Source organism: Camelina sativa, chromosome 18 (genome assembly GCF_000633955.1).
Source record: "Camelina sativa cultivar DH55 chromosome 18, Cs, whole genome shotgun sequence".
Lineage (NCBI taxonomy): Eukaryota > Viridiplantae > Streptophyta > Magnoliopsida > Brassicales > Brassicaceae > Camelina > Camelina sativa.
In genome coordinates, this window is record NC_025702.1 from 2518731 (window position 1) to 2543623 (window position 24893).

General features: G+C 35.2%; 5 protein-coding genes and 2 pseudogenes across 6 annotated transcripts; 5 read left to right on the forward strand and 2 right to left on the reverse strand.

Moving 5' to 3' along the window:
- LOC104763080 lies at positions 1714 to 6234 on the forward strand (annotated as a pseudogene).
- On the forward strand, positions 7499 to 8169 carry LOC104760345. The gene has a single exon (XM_010483246.2). The coding sequence runs from the start codon at positions 7627 to 7629 to the stop codon at positions 7969 to 7971; it is 345 nt and encodes a 114-aa protein (XP_010481548.1). The 5' UTR covers positions 7499 to 7626; the 3' UTR covers positions 7972 to 8169.
- LOC104763081 (F-box/kelch-repeat protein At4g38940-like) lies at positions 9467 to 10992 on the reverse strand. Its single transcript, XM_010486496.2, has one exon. The coding sequence runs from the start codon at positions 10564 to 10566 to the stop codon at positions 9772 to 9774; it is 795 nt and encodes a 264-aa protein (XP_010484798.1). The 5' UTR covers positions 10567 to 10992; the 3' UTR covers positions 9467 to 9771.
- LOC104760346 (26S proteasome non-ATPase regulatory subunit 13 homolog A) lies at positions 11099 to 13663 on the reverse strand. 2 transcript variants are annotated; one of them, XM_010483248.2, is made up of 6 exons: positions 13412 to 13663; positions 12653 to 13099; positions 12387 to 12467; positions 11976 to 12172; positions 11785 to 11851; positions 11099 to 11443 (listed from the first exon to the last, which is right to left on the reverse strand). In XM_010483248.2, exons 1-6 carry the CDS (start codon positions 13559 to 13561, stop codon positions 11258 to 11260), a joined length of 1128 nt encoding a protein of 375 aa, XP_010481550.1. In that variant the 5' UTR covers positions 13562 to 13663; the 3' UTR covers positions 11099 to 11257. The 2 variants fall into 2 exon arrangements, with proteins under 2 accessions (XP_010481550.1, XP_010481549.1); XM_010483247.2 differs by having other exon boundaries at positions 11785 to 11884.
- On the forward strand, positions 13965 to 17552 carry LOC104763082 (annotated as a pseudogene).
- Positions 19728 to 22255, forward strand: LOC104763083. Its single transcript, XM_010486497.2, has 2 exons — positions 19728 to 19882; positions 20192 to 22255. The coding sequence occupies exons 1-2, from the start codon at positions 19877 to 19879 to the stop codon at positions 22253 to 22255; spliced, it is 2070 nt and encodes a 689-aa protein (XP_010484799.1). The 5' UTR covers positions 19728 to 19876.
- LOC104763084 lies at positions 23207 to 23905 on the forward strand. Its single transcript, XM_010486499.2, has 2 exons — positions 23207 to 23458; positions 23529 to 23905. Exons 1-2 carry the CDS (start codon positions 23267 to 23269, stop codon positions 23766 to 23768), a joined length of 432 nt encoding a protein of 143 aa, XP_010484801.1. The 5' UTR covers positions 23207 to 23266; the 3' UTR covers positions 23769 to 23905.

Below are 24893 nucleotides of genomic sequence, written 5' to 3' on the forward strand. Positions count from 1 at the left end.
GAATTATGAATTAATTTTGTTTTTTAAAAAAAACTTAAAACGAATTATTAATTATGAATTAAATTAAAAACTAAGACTAAATAAAGAAAATATAGTACATATTCAAATTATTCATCATCTTCTCATGTACTACGACTAAAAATAAAGAAAATTTAGTACATATTCAATTAATCATCTTTTCATGTCATACAAACGGATGATGTTTATTTTAAGTTTTTGTAATATAGGACCATAATCATGTTTATTGAAAGTTATTGGTATTTATCGATATTTAAAATTTTTATTCATGATTTGGATTGGATTCGGGATGAACAACTAAGAATTAGATTTTAAAATCTTAGAAACATATTTTTTTTGGAATCGAGGCTCTATTAAAATATATTACCTTTGAGTTTTTCACGTTTTTTGAATAAAATCTTGGCTGAACTCTCGAAAAATGACACACTTATTAAATGTTTAATAATATAGTTAATTTTAAGGTTAAAGTTGAAAATCTTAAAATATTTGTGTGGAATACTATGACTCTCTCACCATTTCTTCCTCGAATGAGTGTTCTACAATCGTTTTCCAAAACAAATATGTTTAATGATACTTTTCCATTTTTTGAACTTAAATTGAACCAGAATTACATACATCGAACTTTTCCATTGTAACTAATGTGTTTTGTAGTAGCTCTGAATCTTCTGCCACGTGTACGAATTTTTACTCTTTTGCGAAGATTATGACTCAACTTGTTTTGACTCTCCAAAACTGTTCCAGTAGTAAACAGAGCTGCCAACTCACCAATGGCTTTTGGTTTCAGTAGTAAAAAGACATCAAAGGAGGTTTCCTAACCATTTACTTTTGTGCCCATATAATTTTTTATAAGCAAGTACTTTTGAGATAAAATAATATAAAATTGAGTTTTTTTTTTTTTTTTTTTTTTTTTTTTTTTTTTTTTTTTTTTTTTTTTTTTTTTTTTTTTTTTTTTTTTTTTTTNTTTTTTTTTTTTTTTTTTTTTTTTTTTTTTTTTTTTTTTTTGTAAATTAGCATGAAGTATGGTTATTTTTTGGAAAAATAATAAAAAGTTTAAGATCCAAGTATTTAATGAAAATTTAGAATATCTCTAATTTTTAAAATATTCAAGTTTTCTAATCTACCAGAAATTATCTCTTCCCCAAATGGTTAGCAAACCTCCTCTAATGTCTTTTATACTCATACCTTGCATACAAGGGAGTAGTATATATTTAAACCTTCCTAACGAAAAGGCCTAATCAAATTTGTATCTAGATTCACTTAAGAAATTGTTTCTCTTCTTTATTTAAGTTTTTTCGAACGAATAGTTACAAAAATTATCTAAGATAGTCTAAATCCTTTATTTTGTTTTTCTTATTCTTTACTGAATAATATTGAAATGCCTAGAATATCCCGTTCCATACTCATACTCTTGTATCCCACCCAATCTTAGGTAAATGGATTTTCAGAAGATCATGTAGATCGTAAAATAATATAGCAAAATTTCAAGAAGCAAAAAAAAATATATAAATTAATTTATCTAGCTAGCGTTGATCGAACTTTCATAATTTGGTTGCACCATTTTTATTCTTTCATAATTATCTAAGATCATGTTACTTGTTCTTTGTTTGTCTACTATAAATAAACAATCAAATACCTATTAAAGTAGGGCAGTAATAAACATTTCGCCGGAAAGCAAAAATAAGGAATATTAAGGCCATGAGATTAATTTTTCTCTCCGTTCTCCTATTTCTCATTCCTCTCTTAGCTTCATGCACTAAAGAGAAACAGGTTAATTTTTTGGTGTTAAAATTTATTCTATCCTTTGATCTCTTCAACACTTTAATATGCAGAGAATATCAATTCCAAATATGCATTGAGTTTGTTACGTAGGCCGTTCAAATCCCATATCCTTTCCAATTTAAGTATTCAAATTCATTATTTCTTAAGTTATCTTCTGATAACATCTCCATTAACTTTTTTTTTTGTGTGTTTTAATATGTAGGTGTATATTGTTTATTTTGGAGAACATAAAGGTGATAAAGCATTTCATGAAATTGAAGCTCATCATCACTCTTATCTTCAATCCGTTAAAGAATCCGAAGAAGATGCCAAATCTTCGCTATTGTATAGCTACAAACATAGCATCAATGGCTTCGCGGCTGAGCTAACAGCGTACCAAGCATCTAGACTCAAAGGTACGTAAACGCTATAAAAAAGAAAAAACAAATCAAAGGTTATATTTTGCTATGACTAAAAAGGGTGTTATACTGTTATTTAAAACTCGATATTGTTCATATTTTTCTTTTTATATAGGACTCAAAGGAGTTGTATCGGTATTCAAGAGCAATCCAAGAAAGTATAAGATCCATACGACAAGATCATGGGAATTTGTAGGGTTAAAGGAGGATGAAGGTGAAGATTATCGTGGTGATGGTGATGGTCGACGTCACAAATATGATGTGAATGACCGGTTTCGTGTCGGAAGAAAGTTTTTGAACAAGGCAAAACACGGCGATGGGGTCATAGTTGGTCTTATCGATAGTGGTAAGTTTCTCCACAAATTAGATTATTTTTTCATGATCATTGTTATTTTCATAAACTTTCATTTTAAATTTTGAAGCTAAATTTCTAAGAAGTTTATTTTCCATATCTTTCACCAAATATTTCCTGCTAACAAATATATCTTAACTATAAAAATAGATAAATCCGGTTACCAAAATCCTTTAGTATTTAGTTTGTTGCTGGGTTTTCATATATATATATATATATATATATATATATATATATTCTAATATCCGTATTTTCTCATTATTTTCCATATATATTTTATGTTTGTTAACCGTTAATTTGAATAAGTAGTTCATAGTTTGTCGTTATCTCTTAAAGCATGCATGCAAAATAGATAAAACTCGGTTACCATAATCTTTAAAGTATTTAGTTTGTTGGTGGGTTTCCATATCTAAATAGTACGTATAGATTAATGTACACCTGGGAATAATCAACAAATTTCTTTTGAATGGAAACATATATACTATACTACCAACCCACTCTATCTCTTTGGACTTTAGACAGTTAATATTTGGTTTATAAACGTAACTATAAAAAAGGGATTGCATTTATGAGATCTTGTTTCAATCAAAAGATTGGTTCTATATTGTTATAGTATTAATCTGCCATTCCTAACTTGTTGTTATATAAATTAATAAATAGTATGGTATAACTGGGATAACGACAATTTGGTTATTCCGTGGGTGGGGGGAGATAATAGGGGTGTGGCCAGAATCAAGGAGTTTCGATGACAAAGGAATGGGACCAATTCCAGAATCTTGGAAAGGAATCTGCCAAACCGGATTTGCCTTCAACTCTTCCCACTGTAATCGGTAAGAAAACTTATTTATTTCCTTAATAAAGAAATATCTTCATTATTTTACTTAAGTTTAATAATTATTTTTTTTTTGATTTCAACATGAACAGTTTCACCAAAAATCTCAAGATGCCATGTGATCACTAAAAATTGATCAAACAAACTTACAAATTGATATATATGCTGAGGAATTAACTTATAACTCATCATTTGATCAAAAGTTTTTCTTAAAAATTAAATAGTCTCCTAATATGTGCACTAGTTTAGTTTGATACCCACAAAATAACCAGCTACTGTTATCACTTTTAGACTATCAAATGGAGTATTTTAGAAAGCGTTATTATTACAAATGATGCTAATCATCATTTTCGATTTTATCGTCATTAAATCACAGGAAAATTATCGGAGCAAGGTACTATGCAAGAGGGTACGAGAGATATTACGGACCGTTCAATGCCGAAGCTAACAACGACTTATTGTCTCCACGAGACGCGGATGGACATGGTTCCCACACAGCTTCAACCGCCGTTGGTCGCCGAGTAAAGGATGTTTCTGCACTTGGCGGTATCGCAATGGTGCCGCTTCAGGCGGCGCTTCACTAGCTCGTCTCGCCGTTTACAAAGCTTGTTGGGCGATTCCAAACGCTGAAAAATACGTCACGAACACTTGTTTCGATGAAGATATGTTGGCTGCGTTTTGACGACGCGATTGCTGATGGCGTCAATGTTATTAGTATTTCTATTGGAGCGGTTGAACCGCAAACGTATTTGGAGGATGGAATCGCGATAGGAGCGTTACATGCGGTTAAAAGAGATATTGTAGTTGCGGCTAGTGCAGGAAATGATGGACCCGCGGGGGAAACTCTGTCGAATCCAGCTCCGTGGATTATTACCGTCGGAGCTAGTAGTCTTGATCGGTTTTTCGTCGGAGGTCTTGAACTTGGTGATGGCTATAAATTCGAGGTATTAAACTCAACATTAAATATGTTACAGAACTTATTATTCTTAAACCATATACATATAAGGCATGTAGTTCAATTATATGTTAACTTTATTTTATCCCGATTAAGTATTGTGAATTATGACTATCTCATATTTGGTACGTAAATAGGTTATGGTTTAGTTTGAGGGTTTTGAGGTTTAGTTTTAGAGTTAACTACAATAGGATTATACGTTAGAGTTTCGGATTTATAGATTATTATTCGATTTTTGATATAACTTTATATTATTTTTTTCTTACTTAATTTTTTTGATAAACTATATATGAAGTTAACATGAAGTTTTTAATTTTCTAGTCGGACTCATTAACGACACTAAAGATGGACAATTTTGCTCCTCTAGTCTATGCTCCTGACGTGGTTGTTCCATGGGGTTCAAGGAACGAAGCATCGTAAGTTATTTTCCTTTTATTATAAGAAGTTTTAGATTTATTTGGACTAATTCATTTTTTTTGTGTGTGTGGTGAAGGCTATGTTTACCGAATTCACTTTCACCGGATCTTGTGAAAGGTAAAGTGGTATTATGTTTGAGAGGTTATGATTCAGGTTCAACAATTGGTAAAAGTCTTGAGGTAAAACGAGCCGGAGGAGTCGGTATGATATTAGCAAATTCTCGGGATAACGATGCGTTCGACGTTGTGTCTCATTTCGTACCAACTGCTTTGGTTTTCTCATCCACGGTCGATAGAATTCTCGATTACATCTACAATGACTATGAACCGGTGGCTTTCATCAAACCAGCAGAAACAATACTTTATCGAAACCAACCGAAAGATTCGTTTTACCCATACAAACCGGCTCCTTTTATGACTAGTTTTTCTAGTAGAGGCCCAAATTGGGTAGATGCTAACATTCTAAAGGTAAAATCTTATGTTCTTTTGACTTCAATTTTTTTATTTTTTTTATAACTTTAATACATAACTTGTGGTTTTCTACAGCCGGATATTATCGCGCCAGGACTGAATATATTGGCCGCGTGGAGCGGGGCAGACTCGGCGAGCAAAGATTCGATAGACCAACGTGTTTCAGATTATAGTCTTGACTCAGGAACTTCTATGGCTTGTCCTCATGTTGCTGGTGCAATTGCCCTTCTCAAAAGCATGCATCCCACATGGAGTAGTGCTGCTATAAGATCTGCCCTCATGACCACTGGTAACAAAAACTTTCTGGTTATCAAGCTGGTTCAAAATAACTAAACCGAACTCTGATGATTAGAACTTAGAAGTATCCAATCCGGTTAGCGATTCATTTTCAGTTTGAAACCGTTGGTTTAATACTTTTTGGTCCGGCCAAATATACAACTAAACTGATGAACTGTTTTATTGTAGCTTCGATGACAAACCAGGACAACGAACCAATCCAAGACTATGACGGCTCTCCCGCGAACCCATTTGCGCTTGGGTCAGGACATTTTAGACCAACAAAAGCTGCGTCTCCCGGTTTAGTCTACGATGCATCATACGGATCTTACCTTCTCTATTGCTGCTCGGTTGGTTTAACTAATATTGATCCGACGTTCAAGTGTCCTAGTGAAATCCCTCCCGGTTATAACCTAAACTACCCTTCAATCTCAATTCCATACCTCATTGGGACAGTGACCGTTACGAGGACGGTCACATGTGTTGGACGATCAGCTAATTCAACAAGCGTATATGTCTTCAACGCTCAGCCACCGTTTGGTGTCAATGTTAAGGCTGAACCAAATGTTTTGGTCTTCGATCGTATTGGTCAGAAGAAGCAGTTTAAAATCATTTTCACGACAAATCCATACGAGTTTACAGGTGAGGCTCGGATGGATCGATATAGGTTTGGATGGTTTAGTTGGAGCGATGGACATCATGTTGTGAGGAGTCCAATTGCTGTTTCATTAGTTTGATTACTGCATGTTTTATTTGCTTGTTTAGGGTATTTTAATTAGTTGAATTAGACACTTTTTTTGTGGCTTTAATTAAGGTTGATCTTATTGGTTTTTATTCATTATTGGGATAATTGAAAGAGATAAATTTTCTGATCATTTATTTAGCTCTCAATTTAATTTCTCAATACATTTGTACTTTTTTTTGTGTGCTACAAAATTCTAAACCTGCCAAAGATGATCCAAGTACATGTTTCAAAGGCATCCATATATGTAGTTCTACAACATTCCAAGAATTAATAACATTTTCAATCTTCAAGATGATATCGTGTTACCTCGGGTCATGAGTTAGTATAGCACGATTTGCCTCGCACAATTCGTCTGTTAACTAACGGCGCCACGCAATCTCAGCAGAAAGGGACCGTTGTGTTGGACAACAAACAAAAACGTGGAACTAAAGAACCCTAGAGCTTGTAATGTGACACGTGGATGGATATGAGTGGATAGAACTGGAGTTAAGCGTGTAACCGCGTACACGCGTGACGTTAAGGTTGAAAACGCGTAGTGCGTTTCCTCCGGACGCGCCGCTCTGGTTGTGTGTTTATGGCTTTACACCGACTTCAGCTTGTATTTTCCTAATCATTGTGTTATATTTTGTTGTTGGAGATACTCAATTAATTAGATAATCAGATCTTCATTAATAATTAAGATTCCCAATTGATAATTGAAAAAAAAAACTGACAGAATAGTGTCATGCAATATTTATAAAACAATAATTTATACTGAAGTCAACAATTTTATATATACAGTGCATTCAGTTAATGACTATAGTCTATAGATTAAATATCAAATAGTTGTTTTATCTTTTAAAATCTTAAAAAAAAAAGTTTAAAGTTTTTTGTTAATAAAATACCTATATATGATTAAGCAATAATTACTTAATATGAATCAAAGCATTCTTGTAACATTTTGAGGATTTAATTATGGTAAAAGAAAGTGTAAACTTATGTTATTTTTCCTTTTAAATTTTGTAAACAATGAATTATACTTCAGTATGAAGCTATACTTAATGAATAAAATCAAAATAATTAATTATACACGGCAATGAAATTTTGAGTGATGATGAAGAATCAGATGAAGCTACCACGTATTTCACCCAAAGATATCTTAATGACGACATCACATTTCAAATACTAGATTTGCTTATACGTACACGTATTCAAACAAAAACACATGTACATTTACATTTCTATACGTAGAGCTTACGTGTATATAAGACATAAGATTCTCTATTCCAACATATGTGTCTCAATCGGTCTATAAATTTCATTATACTTCATTGTTATCTTTTCTTCTCCATCTTCATCGATCATAACATCTCTCTTAACATTCTTTTTCTTTCTTCATATTGCGATGATGTCCGAAGAATATCAAGAATCAGACATTATATTTTCCGACCAAACCGTATTCCCAAACTATAACCAAGAAACTAAACTCTCTAACACTAGAAACGTCGAGAAGAGTAGAAGACGACGGGAGACGGTGGAGAAAACATCTCCGGTGAGAATCCCGACGAATAATTTCCGGTTTATGGGATGGGACACGGCGGAGGAAGATGAGGACAAGACTCCTCCACACGTTATAATCGAAAGAAGAATGAAGGAGCAAATAGCGTTTTCGGTTTGTACTCTTAAAGGAAGAGACTTGAGCCGTCACCGGAACTCCGTTCTTAGGATGACCGGTTTTTTAGAAGCTTGATTTTTACTGAACCGGCCAGTTCAATTTGTTTTTTTTTTTTTCTATTAATTGATCGGTTTTAGAGTTGGGAGAATTTTTTTTCCCGTTTGGGTTTTGTATTGGATAAATCCCCGACATGTCTTTGTACTATCTTACTGAATTATATTATTTGGTTACTTGAGAAGAGGAGAACCTAAAATATAATGTCAAGGTTAATTACTTATATTTGGTTTTGAGGTTGCTTGCGAATTAATTGGTTTCTTGGCTTATGGATTTTGTCTTTGGTCGCATCCATTTGATTATGCAACTTGCTTGCTAACGTGAGCTTGATGTAAATATATTTTCATGGTCTCACTTGGTAATAAATAATAATACAAACGGCGTCGACTACACATGACTTAGTCACTTTACAAAAGTAAATAAGTAACCCTAAGAATAAAAATGTTTAATTCGTATTTGTTTGACAATGCATATGTGTTAGATATATTTTACATATCATGTGATGAACTCGATCGATTGGTAGATATTGTTTCGAGAGTATAAATTTATAATTCGAGTTTATAACGACTTGTCTATTAGTAGTTTTAGAAAATATTGTAACGTTGTCACTGTAAAATAATTTTCCGTAAATGTATGTATATACTAGCATGTTCTATATATCAAGTCTGCTCAATGAAAGTTGAATAGTAGTAGTCAGCATTCAACAGTACCTATGAGTTGGTCTTTCTAAATAAACAAAAGAAGGAATACTTAGTAAGCAAAATGAATTGCAGACTAATTAATTAAGAAGTCAAGACTAATTAATAATTTCGTACTGTAAAGTTCGACATATTGGTTCTGCCAAGTTGAATCCATATGTGTACGTTGGACATTTATTAAAGAAGGTTTGCATATTGCTTTAAGTTCAGTTCATCGTCTTTCATTTAGGCCAAAAACTTAAGGGACAATAATGTTCATCGAAATTTTATAAGAAAATAGTGAATCATCGTACAGACAAGACGATTCATGGCCATGTGGTTTCTGCCATTTTGATCACAATTGTTCTTTTTGGGATTCCTATAATTATAAGTTCTGTTGAATAAACATATGGGTTGTATACATAGTACAACTTTTTAAATTTAATTAAAAACACACACACACACATATATATATATATATATATATATATATATATATATATATATAATTCATATAATTCGACTTTGAATTTATAAAGTTATAAACACAATAATGCTTAGTATTTTTTTTTTTTGTTCCATACACAAAAATGTTGTAAAAGTTATTATTACTTCGGAGATATGTGAGGTGGCAGTATGGTTTGCCCACATCAGCAGATGTTAGACATGTGGATTTGTAAAGGCACAGCAAATAATAGTGGTGTGCAGTGGTGCTTGGTGGAAGGCACATATTGGGTTTGATTGGTAACTTGTCATAAGCTTGGGCTTGCAGTTTATCTAACTTATAATCTGACCTATGATATCCGGAAACATTGGACCTGGGTGATGATGTTCGTACATATTAAAAGAACCCATGTTTCTTGTCTCTTTCAGTTTAGTTGTCTGAAATTGTCACACCACTAATCATATCTCGCAATTACATGTTTCTAAATCGCTCTGCTAATGATATTTACTTATTAAACTCCCAATGTTACACCCAAGAATCAAGCAGATACTTCAATGTACATCTAACTTTTACATCCAAAAAATCAACAAGCTCCCAACCACAACATGAAATTTATCCTCCTTTGGTATCTCTTGAATGCAAATTCCCACACAAAACAAATCTACTCCTTCAGGAAAGAGCACATTTCAGTTTTGTGCATCAAACCATAACAGCTAAACATCTCACAAAGAAAAAATCACCATTAATCACAGCATCACACCGCTCAACTTTACCCCAAATCTCTCCTCCTTGGCGTCTTTCCAGTGCGATCTCCACACACCAAATCCCTGTTGCCTTCGTCCTGTCTTTCTCTTTAGGCAAGAACACAACCAGTTTCTCACCGCAACTCATGGTATATGACCACCACGAAGATTTTGGCAGATTGAGACGACTCGGCTCAGGCTCAGCCGACGTTCTCTCCACACCTTTCACCAATCCCCAACACTTGTGCTTTGTATCATACACTCTTAATTTATTCTTGCGACAATCGTAGTAATACAACATATCATCAACGACACACGCATACTCCCACTTTTTAGAATTCAACATCTCCATTTCCCATTTCCTCTCTTTTGGCTCGTAAACAAAACTATTCACCGAATCCCTCATGTAAATCTTACCCTCCATCACCACACAACCAGACCACAATTGACCTATCTTCACACCTGGATTCATCATCATCTCAGGCTCCCACATTTGTTTCTCTCTATTCAACACCATAACCCTCTTTGAAACCACACATTTAGACAATTCACACTCACCGACCACGTATATCTTCCCGTTGATGGTGCCAGCGACCGTATCACCCATAGGCTTGGGAATGCTAGAGACAGGCTGCACCGTATGAGTCGTACAGTCTATAATTAAGACACTCGAGGTCACACTGGAATGGTAAACACCACCCAAAACGTATATCTTGGAACCAACGGCAACAAAGATTCCATGTGCAGGCATAGGATGTACCAACGGTAATCACAGGTTTTAGGGTTGTAGAGGAGAGCATAGAGACAGTGTTCGGCACAGCGTAACAATGATCGTCTCATGTATAGCTCAGGAGACGTTACGATCGATCGGAAACGTCTGGAAACGAGAGAGATTGCTGGGTAATAGGATCTTGATACACGCGCTATTATATCCACGACGATTTCATCTGGAAGTGACGCAATCGGAGATGGTCGTTTCGAGAGAGGAACGCCGCACAACAAATCCATACGAGAGAGAAAGAGAGAAACACAAAAATCTCTAATTTTAGCTCAAATGAACAATTTACCTACTCACCTGAATCGAATCTGGAAGATGACTTATGAGTCTCAGTCAATAGTCAATACCGATCTGCTCTGGAGAAGAACCAAGAGAGAGGCCATAAATCGAAGGTAATGGGCCTTGTTATGCCCAGTAGAACCCAACTAAAGTTATCAGAGGACTTAATAATATAGGTTTAAGGACATGTATCAAGAAAAATTTCAGGCATCTTGAAATGGAACAAGAAAGAAAATCAAATCCTTATGAGAGCCAGAAGGTTCAAAAGTAATTGTAATTTCTACCACTGAAATATTTTTAAAAAAAAAACTTGCATTTAATCCCAGAGGAGAAGATGGTATTACATTTAGTAGCTTAAAAAGGAGGAAGTGAAGAAGGGGTTTTCTTATGCTGCAACAAGATCTGGTGTCTCGGCTTCAACAGATAGCAAAGTGGTGTGAACTTTGTCGACCCAGCTGTCCAATTGATCTCTCAAAGCCTTGATCTGTGGAATCCCTAGTACTCTCGGTTGTGCCCATGAGACGTAAACTGTTCCATTCACTTGGTCTATGATTCCCTCAATCAGATGCACCTGAATCATACAATTTTTCCACTTTAAATTCCACAGATTCATAAGCATACAAAATCATTTTATTTCTATGTATACAAGTCGGGAGCGAAACTAGTCAACAACATTGAGTTCTCTGACTAAATTACCCAATATGAAGCAGATACATAAACCTAGAGACACTACAAAAGCAACAATGCATATAGTGAGGTTTACGATGCTGTTCTTAATCGAATGACAACTAGTTCAGTATCGTTACGTTGGACACTCGACAAAACTCTTTATTCGATCACAACAGTTTTCAAACTGGTAGCTGCAGATTGACGGGTAATAAAAGATAGATGCAAGGAGATACTAATACTTACAGAAAGGCTCTTCATGAGAAGGTGCTCAACATCTTCAATGGAAAGTTTAGTTCGCTCAGCAATGATACTCAAAGGAATGCTCCTGTCTTCAGCAGGTCGGCTGAAGTCCGGTTGAAAAGTAACAGAATTAGCACAAGATGTTTTATTTATATGATGTGGTGTGAGATACTACTACCTAGAGAAGAAGTTACCTGAAGATGATCTCGATAAGGCAGAGAATGTTAATCTTTTCCAATAGCTTCTTCTCGTTCTCAACCAGCGCTGGTTGGGCAATCAAGGATGCGTTGTGCACGCGGCATAGTTCTTGATACTGAACTAAATCACCATGGTTGAACGCCTGGAGAATGTGGTAAAGCCATTCCACATTTGTTCCAAGGAGACTTTTCAACTGTCATCAGGGTAATATACTAAATGTAAGAGAGCCATTTACAATTCTAAGCAGCACTATAGCATGAGAGGTAATACTACATGTAAGTGAGCCTTTCAACTGTCTCTGTGTTCACAAACACTTTGGGCCCGAGCAACGAAAGATCAATAAGAAACCTATTATCTACACATGAAAATTTTGCAATAGCTTATATCACGGATGAAGGATAACTTACAATGGGATGGGCTAACAGCTCCCCAAAGTTGTAGATGTTTTCTCCAAGTAGAGCTGAAAGTGACAAATCAAAAGCCAAATCCTGATATAAACAAAAATGATCTGATATTAGCAATTTGATTAGTAAAATACAGGGAAGCTCCCCAAAGTTATTACCACTTTTTTCTCCAGTTTCCTCTAATTCTCACCAATTTTGTTATCCACTAGCTAAAAGGAAACTTTGTAACCAAAAACTAGAACAAGATACGTAAAATTGCAGGGACATACCAGCTTAAACGATTCTGAGAGGTCCTCCACAGACGTATAAGCAAGATAAAGTAGAGCACTTTTGTAGAAATCAGAAAACTCTTGACGGAACTTGTGGTACTGAGAAGACACCCAATAGAAGTTGGCATAGACCGATGGGTCAATGTCAGTCATACTATCAAGAGAGCTCTTTCCATCGTCCAAGATTTTCTTGCACTCCTTCTGATCACCTTGCTCAAGCTTGAATAGAGCTTTCTGTGTTTCTATATAAATGATTGGCTCAGTAATCCGAGGCTCTTTAGTAGCTCTAAGTTTCTCAATCACGCTTTCAAGATAGCTAACTGCAGCTTCTTTCTCAGAGTACTGTCGGGAGACCACCACAGCAAAATGTGCAAGCTTCAGGAGATTGATCTTCGTCTCAAAGTCAGTGATGAAATTGTGATAGAACTGAATTAAAGCATCACCAGCCTGAAATCAAAACTTAAGATCAACACACGTACTTGGATGCAATCGAAACTGATCGATAACAAAACTTGAAAACTCACGAATTTTAGCAAAACTATTAAACCCTAACTCCTAAATTTCTTCCAAGACCCTAACTCGTAAAAAACCCTATCATCGTCCAAATCAAATCTCTAACTCATGTAACTCCGAAGTATACACACAGATTCTACCAAATTTCGCGAGATCTATGAACCCTAAAATCTCCAAGGAGCACTATTAAACCCGGATAGACATGGAAAACCAATCATTATAACGGAGGAGAAGCAAAAAAAGGACCTGGAACACAGCGAGAGCGATGAACTGTTCGAGCTTAAGGGTGAGTTGATGCCAGAGCTTTTTTTGATACAGATCTGCAATAGAATTGTACCATTCACCGAGCTCTGGATGCGCATTTTTCAGAGATTCCAAGTATTGTAGAGCAGCCATGGCGGAAACAGAGAACGAAGACGACGATGAAGAGGACGAAACGAGTTTTGCGAATTCTCTCGATCTCCGTTGTAAACAAATCCAAAAAACCCTTTGTGCTCCTCTTTTGCTTTATTGATGATAATCCTTTTTAAAAATAAAAGAAAACTACAGGGACTAAAGTGTAAAATATATCATTTTAGCGAGACATTTATATAATTTAAAAAACTACAATACTGTCGATTTTCTAATTTAGGTTCGGTATGACCGGACAAATATTTCGAAAACCTAACATAAACCGACCGGAATGTTTTTTTTTCTTGTTTAAATCGGTTTTATGGTTAACCGGATCCAAATCACTGAACCCGGGTTTTAATCCGGGTCGGGTCATTCCTCCTACAACAACAACTAGTGGCGTTTTTCGATTTCTTCTCTTTCCCCACTCACTCGATTTCAGAGAGAGAGAGAGAGAGATGGATGAGCCATTCTTGAATGATGACGAGTTTCTGGAATGCGTGGAGTTTATCGAAGCCACCATGAATGCCGATGGTTTTGGCGGCCTACCTCCTCCGCCTGTTCCAGTGTCTGTACCGGCTCCGGAGATGACGACGACGACGATTTCATCGTATGTAAATCACCATATGCAATTACAATCCTCCACGGGACAACGGAAACAAATTCCAGTTCGTGATGCTTTCTCTAGTTATTCTCCACCTAGAGAACTCTCTCAAAGAGTAGGAGGAGGGGGTTTCAATGACGCGTTAATGGATTACTCTACGGTTACTACTGCTCGTAAACCAATCTCTTCTTCTAATCGTCGCTTTGATAGTGAGAAAGATCTCGAAATTGATCGCTTAAAGGTTAGGGTTTCGTTTTTTTCTTCTTTACTGCGTCCCCTGCGATTACTTAAAGATGGAGAATGTAGTTTTCTCATATTATTATTCTTGTGCTGGTTATATGATAAACAGAAGGAGCTAGGGCGTGTCTCGAAGCAATTGCTTGATTTGGTTTGTTCATATCTTTGAGTTTTTTTTCAGTTTTATTTGAATTAAACTATTTCATTCTATAGTGTTGAAAGTTTCTATGATTGTTCCAGGAACAAGAATGTTCTCAGCTTAAAAAGGGGAAAAACAAAGAAACAGAGTCTAGAAATTTGTGTGCTGATAAAAATGGGCAACGTTCTACAACAGTTCATGCTTCTTCTTTTAAGAGAACAAACTTGTAAGTGACTATTGTTCTCTTGTTATTAGGAGGTGAAATGACTCATCTTAGTTAGCTTCTTTAAGTATATATAGCCTTGTAGAATATATCATGAATAGGTTTCAACCATTTTCAGTGTTTTGCATTCTCAACTAGTGAATTGCAATGCTGGAAGGTGAATTGAGTAACTGGGGTGCAGGCGGTTACTCACACTTTTTACAATCCCCTCTTTGGAGAATCGGAACTGACTGTTCATTAGCTTGTGGGTACTTTTATCTCTGTTGCAAATCACCAATAATGGTCTAATGAAGTAGTCTTGTGAATCAGGGAACCAAATGCTGCAACTTCTTCAGTAAATCATCGAGAAAACGACTCTACAACAGGGTTGGATGATAAAAGAAGTATGTGAATGTTGATATTGGAAATAATAAGTTTGAAGCTTTTGAAGAATAATTTTTCTTTCTAAATTTCTTAGTTTCTACTCATTATTTTTGCTTTGGCCATAAGTCAGGTTTCAAGACCACTGGTGTTCAGGCGGATCTGGACAATCACGCTGACCTTTCAAAGAAACTGCTAGATATCTGGTGCACCTCAAACTATCAAGATCCAAGGAAAAATCTAATCTCAGAGTTGCTATTGGCTTGTTCAACAGATCTCCAGATACTCTTTAGTTTTATGAAAATCAGTACGCCTAGCCAAGAAATTGACAAACAGGAAGCGAAAACCTCGTCAAATATGCAATCTTCTGATGCCTTAGAATCTGAAAAAGTTTATCGTTTGTACTCTGCAATAACAACGGTGTGGCGTTTAGTTCAAACACTATACTTGTCGGTATATAAGTTATTGGTCACACTATCTAATTAAACCGCCTGTGTCTGCTGCAGATCAGCTATGGGTTTGTAAATTTGAAGACCTTGGTTGAACCACTACTTGATCTTTGTAAAGTGGAGAATGTAAGTCAATTTTGATTCAAAGCTGTATTTGCAAGTTGCAGCTTTCTGGATATTTTTTATATTCTCCTTTTTTTGGTGAGTTTATTCATTCATCTGTTGTGCAGGCTGTTCTTGTTCATCGATCTCTGCATGTACTACATGTGCTGTTGGAACATATATCTGGTGTTGAAAAGAGATATGAAACCAGGTATCTACTATCTCTATCTGGAGTTAGTTTTCTAATTTTCTCCAATATTTATTTGCTCTAAATGCTTACATTTACGATAAATCGTCACCGTAATGATTTTTTCATGATCCCTTATTACTTATTAGTTGAAGTTACTATATACCTTAATATGGTAAGCTCATAAAATACGTTTTTCCTGTTCTCCTTTTATGAATAGTCAAGGAAATACTGATAGCACTCAGCCAAGTTGGGATGCAAACTGGCATTCTCTGTTTGAATTGATGAATCAAATTTCCAGTAAAAGAACCGAAGAGGATGTCAAACTGGAAGCATTGGCGATAATGAACATAATCGTGATGAGCACTAATGCTTATACCGAGAGGGAAACGTAAGTAAGCACTCAAAACCATTTTCTTTTTCTGGTTTTTCTAACATCTGCATTCATATAACTTTAATTGACCAGTTTTGTCTCCAAGGAAGTGTTTGGGAGCATTTCATTACATTTACGAAAAGGTGGCGGCATACATGTACGGAAAGAAGCTACGCATCTTTTTTACTTGCTGCTCAACTGTAAGATCAATCACTTTATTAACTGCCGATTTAGTCTTGAGGTGTATTTGTTTATGATGTAACCATTTTGGCAAAAGTTGTTCTTCTTTCTTCTCTAACTTCGTTACTTTCTTTATTTTCTGTTCAAAGGCCCCAAACTGCTCGACAGCTTTGATTCTCTCCATGTGGGAAGGAACTCCTCAGATACTGAAAACGACAGTGAAGGAAATCTCTTTGCTTTGGAAGCATTTGGTAAAATCTTTGAAGGTTTAGCAGATTGTTTGACTTCTCCTAGATAGACATCAGAGGTACAAAAAAGCCAAAGAAAACTCCTATTTGTCAAGTAGTTTACTGCAGTTTGGACTAAGACATCATTTCGGTTGATTTGACTTCAGGATCTGGAACTCTGTCGGAGTGTAATAATGATCTTGGCTTTAGCAGCTTCTTCAGGAAACTCTGGCTATGAACTACTCTCAAAGCACAAACTACCTCAAGATACCAACTTTTTAATGTTGATACTTCAGCTTTTAGCTGCGGAAATAGACTCGGAAGAAACAGAGTTTCATCCAAAAGCCGAAATTTCCAAAGAGAGGTTTATTCTTCACCTGGGTGATTTACAACTAAATAAATATTTAATCTAACTGGTTCATTAACATGTATTTGTTTTACTGGCGCAGGACACTATTGATGAGAGAGATACTGATATTACTAAACAGACTCGTCTCTGGCTTGTCAAGCTCTGCTACTATTCTAAGGGAACTAAGAAACAGCAGAGACATGGCGAGTCTGACGGTTGATGTAGCCACACGATTATCCCGTAAAAGAAACTTACTTGGACAACCTGAAAACAGTGTTGAGAGAATTAGGACTACCGAAATCGTAGATTTAGCCCGCATATTCAAGAAACGGGTTTTCGCCTTCTAAGGTGACAATATTACATAAGCACAATTATGCTCTTTGAGCGTAGAGAGCTTCCCGACATTTGTTATCAGGAAATGCCATATGTCACATATTCACAAACTAATTACCCATCGTATTTGGTTTGGCAAAAGGTGTTATTGTATTCAAATTTATAAAGAATTTCGTAGATTTTTAAGTAGTGATTGTTAGAGAGTATTTTATAGTTTTGTTGATTAGTTTTCTAAAATCTTGTAAAATGTTCTAAACAATCTTTATATTTTTGTGATATTTTCCATGATTTTATTTTGTGAAGAAAGTATATAAAACCATGAATCAATAAATTGAATTTATTAACAATCTTAGATTCTTTGATTTTAATTGAATAACCAAAAATTGTTAATGATTTTATAAAAGTTTGAATCTAATAACCCAAATTTATTAAGATTTTAAATGACTTTTTACAAATACAAACTAATAACAATAAACTTTAGCAGAGTTTAACAAAATTTTGGTGTAATAACAACAGATTATACATAACATTTAAAGTCTTTAAAACTCTATTCAAATCTCAAACCAATAACCTCTACTTACATAATATTTAATAAAACCACGAGAACCTTCGTCTTCTCTTCTCGCCGACAACGCATTCACTTCGACGGATGTATTGGAAACCGAGAAACTTCATCGACGCGCACAAACCAAATGTTTGGTTTTCATTCATATATTAATACTCCTATGTTTTTTTCCATCTTATTTACATCCATCCATCTGCGTTTATGGCTCAATGGCAAACAATCATTAAATTTTGAAGCAATTGTCAGATTGTTCTTTTATTTACCAATCAAATTATCATTTCTTTATTAATTATTAATCAAATTAATAATTACCATCTATCAATCAGTATGAGGGTCCAATCAGAAGAGTCAAAAAGAAAATTCAAGGCAAGAAGTTGGAATTTCAAGCAATCATGAGATGCATGAAATTTTGAGCAGCGTTCGTTCAACAAAACATTGAGAAAGGCTCGTGACAGAGACTTTGATTCAAGATATTAATGAAAGAATGAGTTGTCTTGATGTCCAAGAAGGTACATAAAAACCACCATGTCCTGACTCAAGGCAACATCTAGACTCATTGTGCAAAGAGCTTAGTCCAACGGATGATGCTACGCAAAAAGAAAAAAGGTTTTGAAGGAGAAGAAAAAGTCTTTTGATTGGGATAGTTTAAGAAGAGAAACACAAAGTAAAGCAGGGAAAAGAGAAAAAAACAATATATTTCTAGTAGAGCAGACATTTTGCTAGTAGTATATGTGAAACTGTCTTGCAGATTAACAAGCTAATAGAACTGGTTGTCTTATGTTGATTTTGCCTCCTGATCCTTATATTTCTTATTATTTTAATTTAGTCTCATTTATCTAGGAAAAGTCTCACGCGATGCATAGGTTATACTAATATAATAATATATTACATATTAAAATAAATTATTATTTATAATTTTCTTTAAATAGTAGATGATTTTATATTTTCCAAGATAAAATACTTACACAAACTTTTCGATATTAATATCAAAAAGTGCTTATTTAGAAAAATTAAATAAAAGTTCATGAAAAATATTTGTCTCTATAATAGATTTTTTTATTTCCTTGATGGAAAGTAGTTATATACATCATTTATATTTTATAACATTGATAGGTCGAAATAAAAATTTGAGATATTTTGGTGATTTATCTTAATAATTTTTTTTTAGTCCTAAACAATTATTTAATAATGTTATAGCAATAAGAACAACGTTGATATATATGTGGTAAACATAAACATAAGGCCGATAATATTCAAATATAAATAAAACTGATCACCATTTATATTTTTGTTTATGAGAAGATAAATTATTTGATATAAAATAATGTAAAAGTATGTGGGATTGAATAAAAAAACCAAAACCGAAAATATTTGAACTAAAATTTTTATTAAATAATATAACTTTTAGAAAGAGCACACGATACCACAAAAACAAAAATATATTAAAAAAGATTTCAAAGGTTAGAATCCATCAAAAAAATGTTCACATATATTTATAGCACTCATAAAAATGCAATGCCATTTTTCTAATAAAACCCCCATTAAAATTTACTTTGGCCCTCACTAATCAGAGTTAACGTCTCAGAACTCTCTAAAATAATTTGACAAATCTCCTATCTCCCTCTCTATTCTTCATACCCTCACCTTTTCTAATAAGAGGTGGTGAGACGATTTTAGCCTTACAATTTAATTGATTTAGATTAAATTTTTTAAATAAAAAATCGAACCCAGTTCTCTTTCGACCCGAGAGAAACCCGACCTGTGAGTTCCTCTCATCCCAGCCGCCGGCGATTCTTCCGAGTCGGAGCTCCTACTGCTGTCGTTATTAACCAACTAGAGTTGAATCAAGTTGTTCGTCGGAGCTCTCTTTCAACCCGAGAAACCCGACCTGGTTACTCACCTCTCAACCCAGCCGCCGGCGATTCTTCCGTCGTCGGAGCTCCTACTGCTGTCGTTCTTCACCAACTCGACTTGAATCAAGTTGTTCTTCAAAATGCAGGTGCGTTACTTCTCATTAGAGTAGCTTTTTGTTGAAATTGTTTTTGATTTGTAAATTCAGAAATTCAATTGGATTTAGATCGAAGAAAGCTTAGCACATTGGGTGTTTTACAAAGGTTTATTGGTCGATTGAGCTATCTATTAGATAAGAAATGGATTTGGCTTTCGATTAGAACTCGTTTACCATTCGAGTCGATTTTGATAGGAGAGAGAGAATGTGGTGAAACTGGTAATACTGGTATATTTAGTAAAACTAGTAAAACTAGTAGTAGTACTAATTATGATTTTTTTATATTGGTTGGTTTGGCAGGATACAATATGCGAGAACGTCAGCCTACATTTTAAATTTGAAGGACGCATGTATAGTATAATGTTCAAGAGGAATATAACATTGTTGATGTTAAAAGCAAGGATACAAAGGAAGATTGGGTTTGTTGAAAGTAACGTTCAGTTGCAGCTGAGCTACAAGCCACTACTGGTAGAAACAGTTGAGCATTGTGAGCTTAATGATGATGAGGATGTTAATGTTTATCTAGACTCTGTTAATTATGAGAAGCGAAGATGTATGTTGTTTGTGAATGTCATCCCTTCTGAGCCTCAGCCTGAGCAAGTTCCCATAGTGCCCACAGTGCCCACAATGCCCATAGTGGACCAAAGTTCTGTCGGTATGAACTTTGAAAACCAACATGCGAAGGATGGTGAAATCGGACCTAACGCCATTGTTGTCTACGTAGGCAAAGAAAAGGCTGTAGAGGGTGATTCTAATAAAGAGGGTGAAGCTGAATCACGTGATGAAGGTGATGAATATACTGAGCCACGCCCTGTTGTAGAACCGGGTAAGTATATTGAACCATGGGATGACGGTTTGGATCTGACTAAACTTCAAGAATTTCCAAACAAGAAGGCATTGCAAGATGTGGTGGATAGAGCTTCATTCGCTAACTGTTTTAGTTTTGAAATAGTAAAGTCGGACAAGGTGCGTTATGTGGTCAAATGTCCTAAAGAAGGATGTAACTGGGGTTTACGAGGTGGTAGGATTCGAGATACAGATATTTTCTCGATTAGAAGGCACAACAAGATGCATACATGCTCTCGGGCTAGTCAAAGTTCAAGCAACAGTAAGAGACAAGGCACTCCAAAATTAGTTGCTTCTCTTTTACATGGTGATTATCCAGGGCAAATGGAAACTCCACCTCCGAAAATTATCATGGATCTTGTCAAGACAAAATTAGGTGTTGATATATCATATTCCACGGCGTTGAGAGGGAAAAATCAAGCTGTTACTGATTTGAAAGGTAGCCCAGAAGAAAGCTACAAGATGCTGCGATGTTATCTGCACATGTTAGAGAAGGTTAATCATGGTACAAGATCATATGTGCATTGCAATGAGAATAATAAATTCATGTACTTGTTCATAGCTTTGGGAGCTAGCATTGAAGGATTTAAAGTCATGAGGAAAGTTATAACTATGGATGCAACTTTTCTAAAGAACGGATATAAGGGTGTTCTTGTTTTTGCGTCGGCTCAAGATCCTAACCGTCACCATTATCCCTTGGCGTTTGGTGTTCTTGATGGTGAGAATGATGCAAGTTGGAATTGGTTTTTGGAGATGTTGAAAACCGTTGTTGGGGATTCTTCTGAAATCGTATTTATGACTGACAGAAATATAAGTCTCATTACTGCCATAGCTAATGTGTATCCTCTAGCTCATCATGGTTTTTGTATATGGCATTTATCCCAAAATGTGAAAGGTTATGCTCGTAACGTCAACAAAGACGTTGTTGCATGGAGATTCATGGAGTGTAGTAGGTTTTACACAGTGGCTGAGTTCAACATTGCTTACGCTTCTTTTACGACAAGATATCCTTCTGCTGCCAAGTATCTTGAAGAATCTACCCAGAAAGAAAGATGGGCAAGATGTGTTTTTCCAGGAGATAGATACAACCTAGACACAAGCAACTGTGTTGAATCGTTGAACAGCGTATTTAAAGATGCAAGGAGGTACTCCTTGATACCCATGCTTGATGCAATACTTAAAAAATTCTCTGAATGGTTTAATGAACATCGGAAAGATGTTGTGTCTGGATCAGTCGCAAATAAATTGGTGCCTTTAGTGGAGAACTACTTACATGATTTATGGGCAACTGCTGAGAAACTAAAGGTGATAGAGCTAAATGGTTTCGAACTTGAATACAATGTCATTGACAGTGACGGAAAGCCTTATTTGGTGAAGTTGCGATTGAGAAGTTGCAGTTGCAGGTTTTTCGATATACAAAAGTATCCTTGTGTGCATGCATTGGCGTCTTTCATTACATTCCAAAAATATGGAGGTAAGGATATCGAGTTACATGAGTTGTGTTCTAAGTATTATTGAACGGAGCTGTGGGCAATTGCATATTGCAGAACAATTTATTTAGTACCTGATAAGTCTCGATGGGATGTCCAAGATGAAGTCCACGATATGCAGATCATGCCTCCGAATCGGAAAATAAAAGGGGGAAGAAAGAAAACAAAAAGGTATACATCTGTTGGGGAAAAACGACCAAAGACTCGACCTAGGACGCAAAATAAAAGGCGCCGGAGACAAGGACTCCAATGGTTGTTATTTGGAGATAATGTTCATGTTTGATTCACCTCTTCATGTATCAATTGTGTTTTGTTTGAAACTTAATGTAAAAATTGGATTGAAACTTAATTTGAAACTTAATTTGAAGTCTATTAGTGTTTTCTTCTTTCAAAATGTGTATATAAGAAAGTAGAACTGGCACAACTAAGATAAAACTGGTAAAAATAATAAAATTGGTACTACCTAAAACCAATACATATTGTATAATACATGTGTTTTGAAAATCTTCGTTTTTAAATTATTCTACTATAGGTGAATAATTTTCGAAAATCTACTAATTTTAAATTATTTATGAAAGAATCTCAACAAATGTTTCGAAACACTTTTAATGTCACTTTGTAAATAATTACCAAGTAAGCATGAAAAAGTTATAGAATTAAAAGTTTTAACTTATGAAGTTGCAAAAAGCTTGTAATTATATGTTAGTTAAGTTTAATCAACTGTAAAACTAAAAAAAGTAATGCTAAGGTTTAGTATAACTAATTAAACTGAGAAACCTCTAAAGTACAACTATTTGCAAGTTTAGTGCAACTGCATTAATCGGTAAAACTGTGTGTGAACACGCAGTGTGAACGCACACATCTTTTACACGTGGCCAGAATTTCGTTTTTTCTTTCTTTCTTCACCACACACCACAGCCCCAAAGATTTATCTTCCTCATATCCATTCATTCATTTTCTTCGTAACCTAAAGTACACCTTCTCTCCTTCTCTCATCTTCAAAGTCGAATTCTAGATCTATTTCTCTCCTTCTCAAACTATGGAACAATTTGAGGCCGACCCATACTATGCTGATCAGAAGAGGGCGAGGAAGTTAGAAGCGTGGCGACAAGCCATAGCCGATGGTGATTTGGGCATGCCTCGAATTTGCCCATGTGGCGAACGAATCGTCAATGAGATCTCTCCAACAGAAACAGAGAAAAAAAGATGGTTTACTTGCGTTAAGTATAAGGTAAATTAAATTAAATCAAATACAATTGAGAGACCTGAGTATGATGTCTGTTCGTTGATATATTTTGCAGGATGATGGATTGCACAGGCGGAAAAATTGGGCTGATGCAATTGAAGAAGAAACCCAAACCTTAAGGAAGGATGTTGATAACCATTGGGAGAGATTGAAGGAATTTGAACCCCATCATACTCAGATCTATAATTTGCAGATGCAGCTTAAGGAGAAGAGTGATGAGATTGCCAAACTAAGGGAGGAGGTGGCGTTGCTTACCACTCGAGTCGATCTCCTGGATAGGTTGTGTTTCGATTGATATTATATGAGTTGATCTCATTCTACGTTGGTTTAAAACTTGTTTAATCAGTTTCTGTTTCTTATCTTTTCCTTGAATTCTCTTGTTGAATCATGATGTTCTATCTCTCTTTTATGTGACTTCTAGGATTATGCCTCCTTCTTGAATTGAATCATGTTCTATATTTTTCTTATATGAATTCTCTAGTTTTGTTTAGTTTTACGTAGTTTTACCAAAAATACGAACGGCAAATCCAAGAAAATAACGTAGTTTTACATAGTTTTACTAGTAATACCAGTACCAATCACAAAACCAAGAAAATAATTAAGTTTTACATAGAAAATAACATAGTTTTACTACTTCTTAGACCTTTTTCTCTTCGTCCCTCTCCCTCCTTCTTGTGAAGTACTCGGTTGCTCATCATCTACATGCGACTGACATGAAACCAAATTTTGTTAACACCTTTGATTTCGTAGTATTACCAAGTATTACTATAGTATTACGAAGTATTACCTTTGATTTCTCTTGCTCTTTCACATATACTTCCAACGGTTCGATCCTTTTTTCAAGACCATCAATCTTCGCTGAAATGTTATCGAAGTGAGTTTTCATATCCTGCTTCATGGTCCTTAGAAGATCCACCAACTCAATAGTATCTTCTCTCGGTTGTTCATTGGCGTCTATTTCCTCATTCGCATCATTTTGTCCTGAACGAGTAGCCACATCGGCTGTGTACATCTCCTCCAAAAGTACAGGTAGTCCTCTACGAAGGCGCCACATCCAACTGGCAACTACGACATCATGAGTATCATCTTCCTCAGCTTCTTCCATGATTAAATCGAGAAGAGGAATTTCTTCATCAATATGAGGGATCACACTAGCAATTGCCTGTGTAAACGACCTACTTTAGATACATTACAAACCAATTTATTCAAATGATTAATAATTTCAATGGTTAGGATGACTAACCTTTGTTGTACCAAGTGTATCACCTATATTCTTTAGAGGAAAACCTTTCTGACCGGTACTCTTAAATTTCTTTCTGCACATCCTAGGACAACTTGCATCCGCCTCAGAAATTTGGTCAATGTAAGTGTTTGCCAAAATTGGAACTGCCTCAAATAGTAAAAACTACACAACACAAAA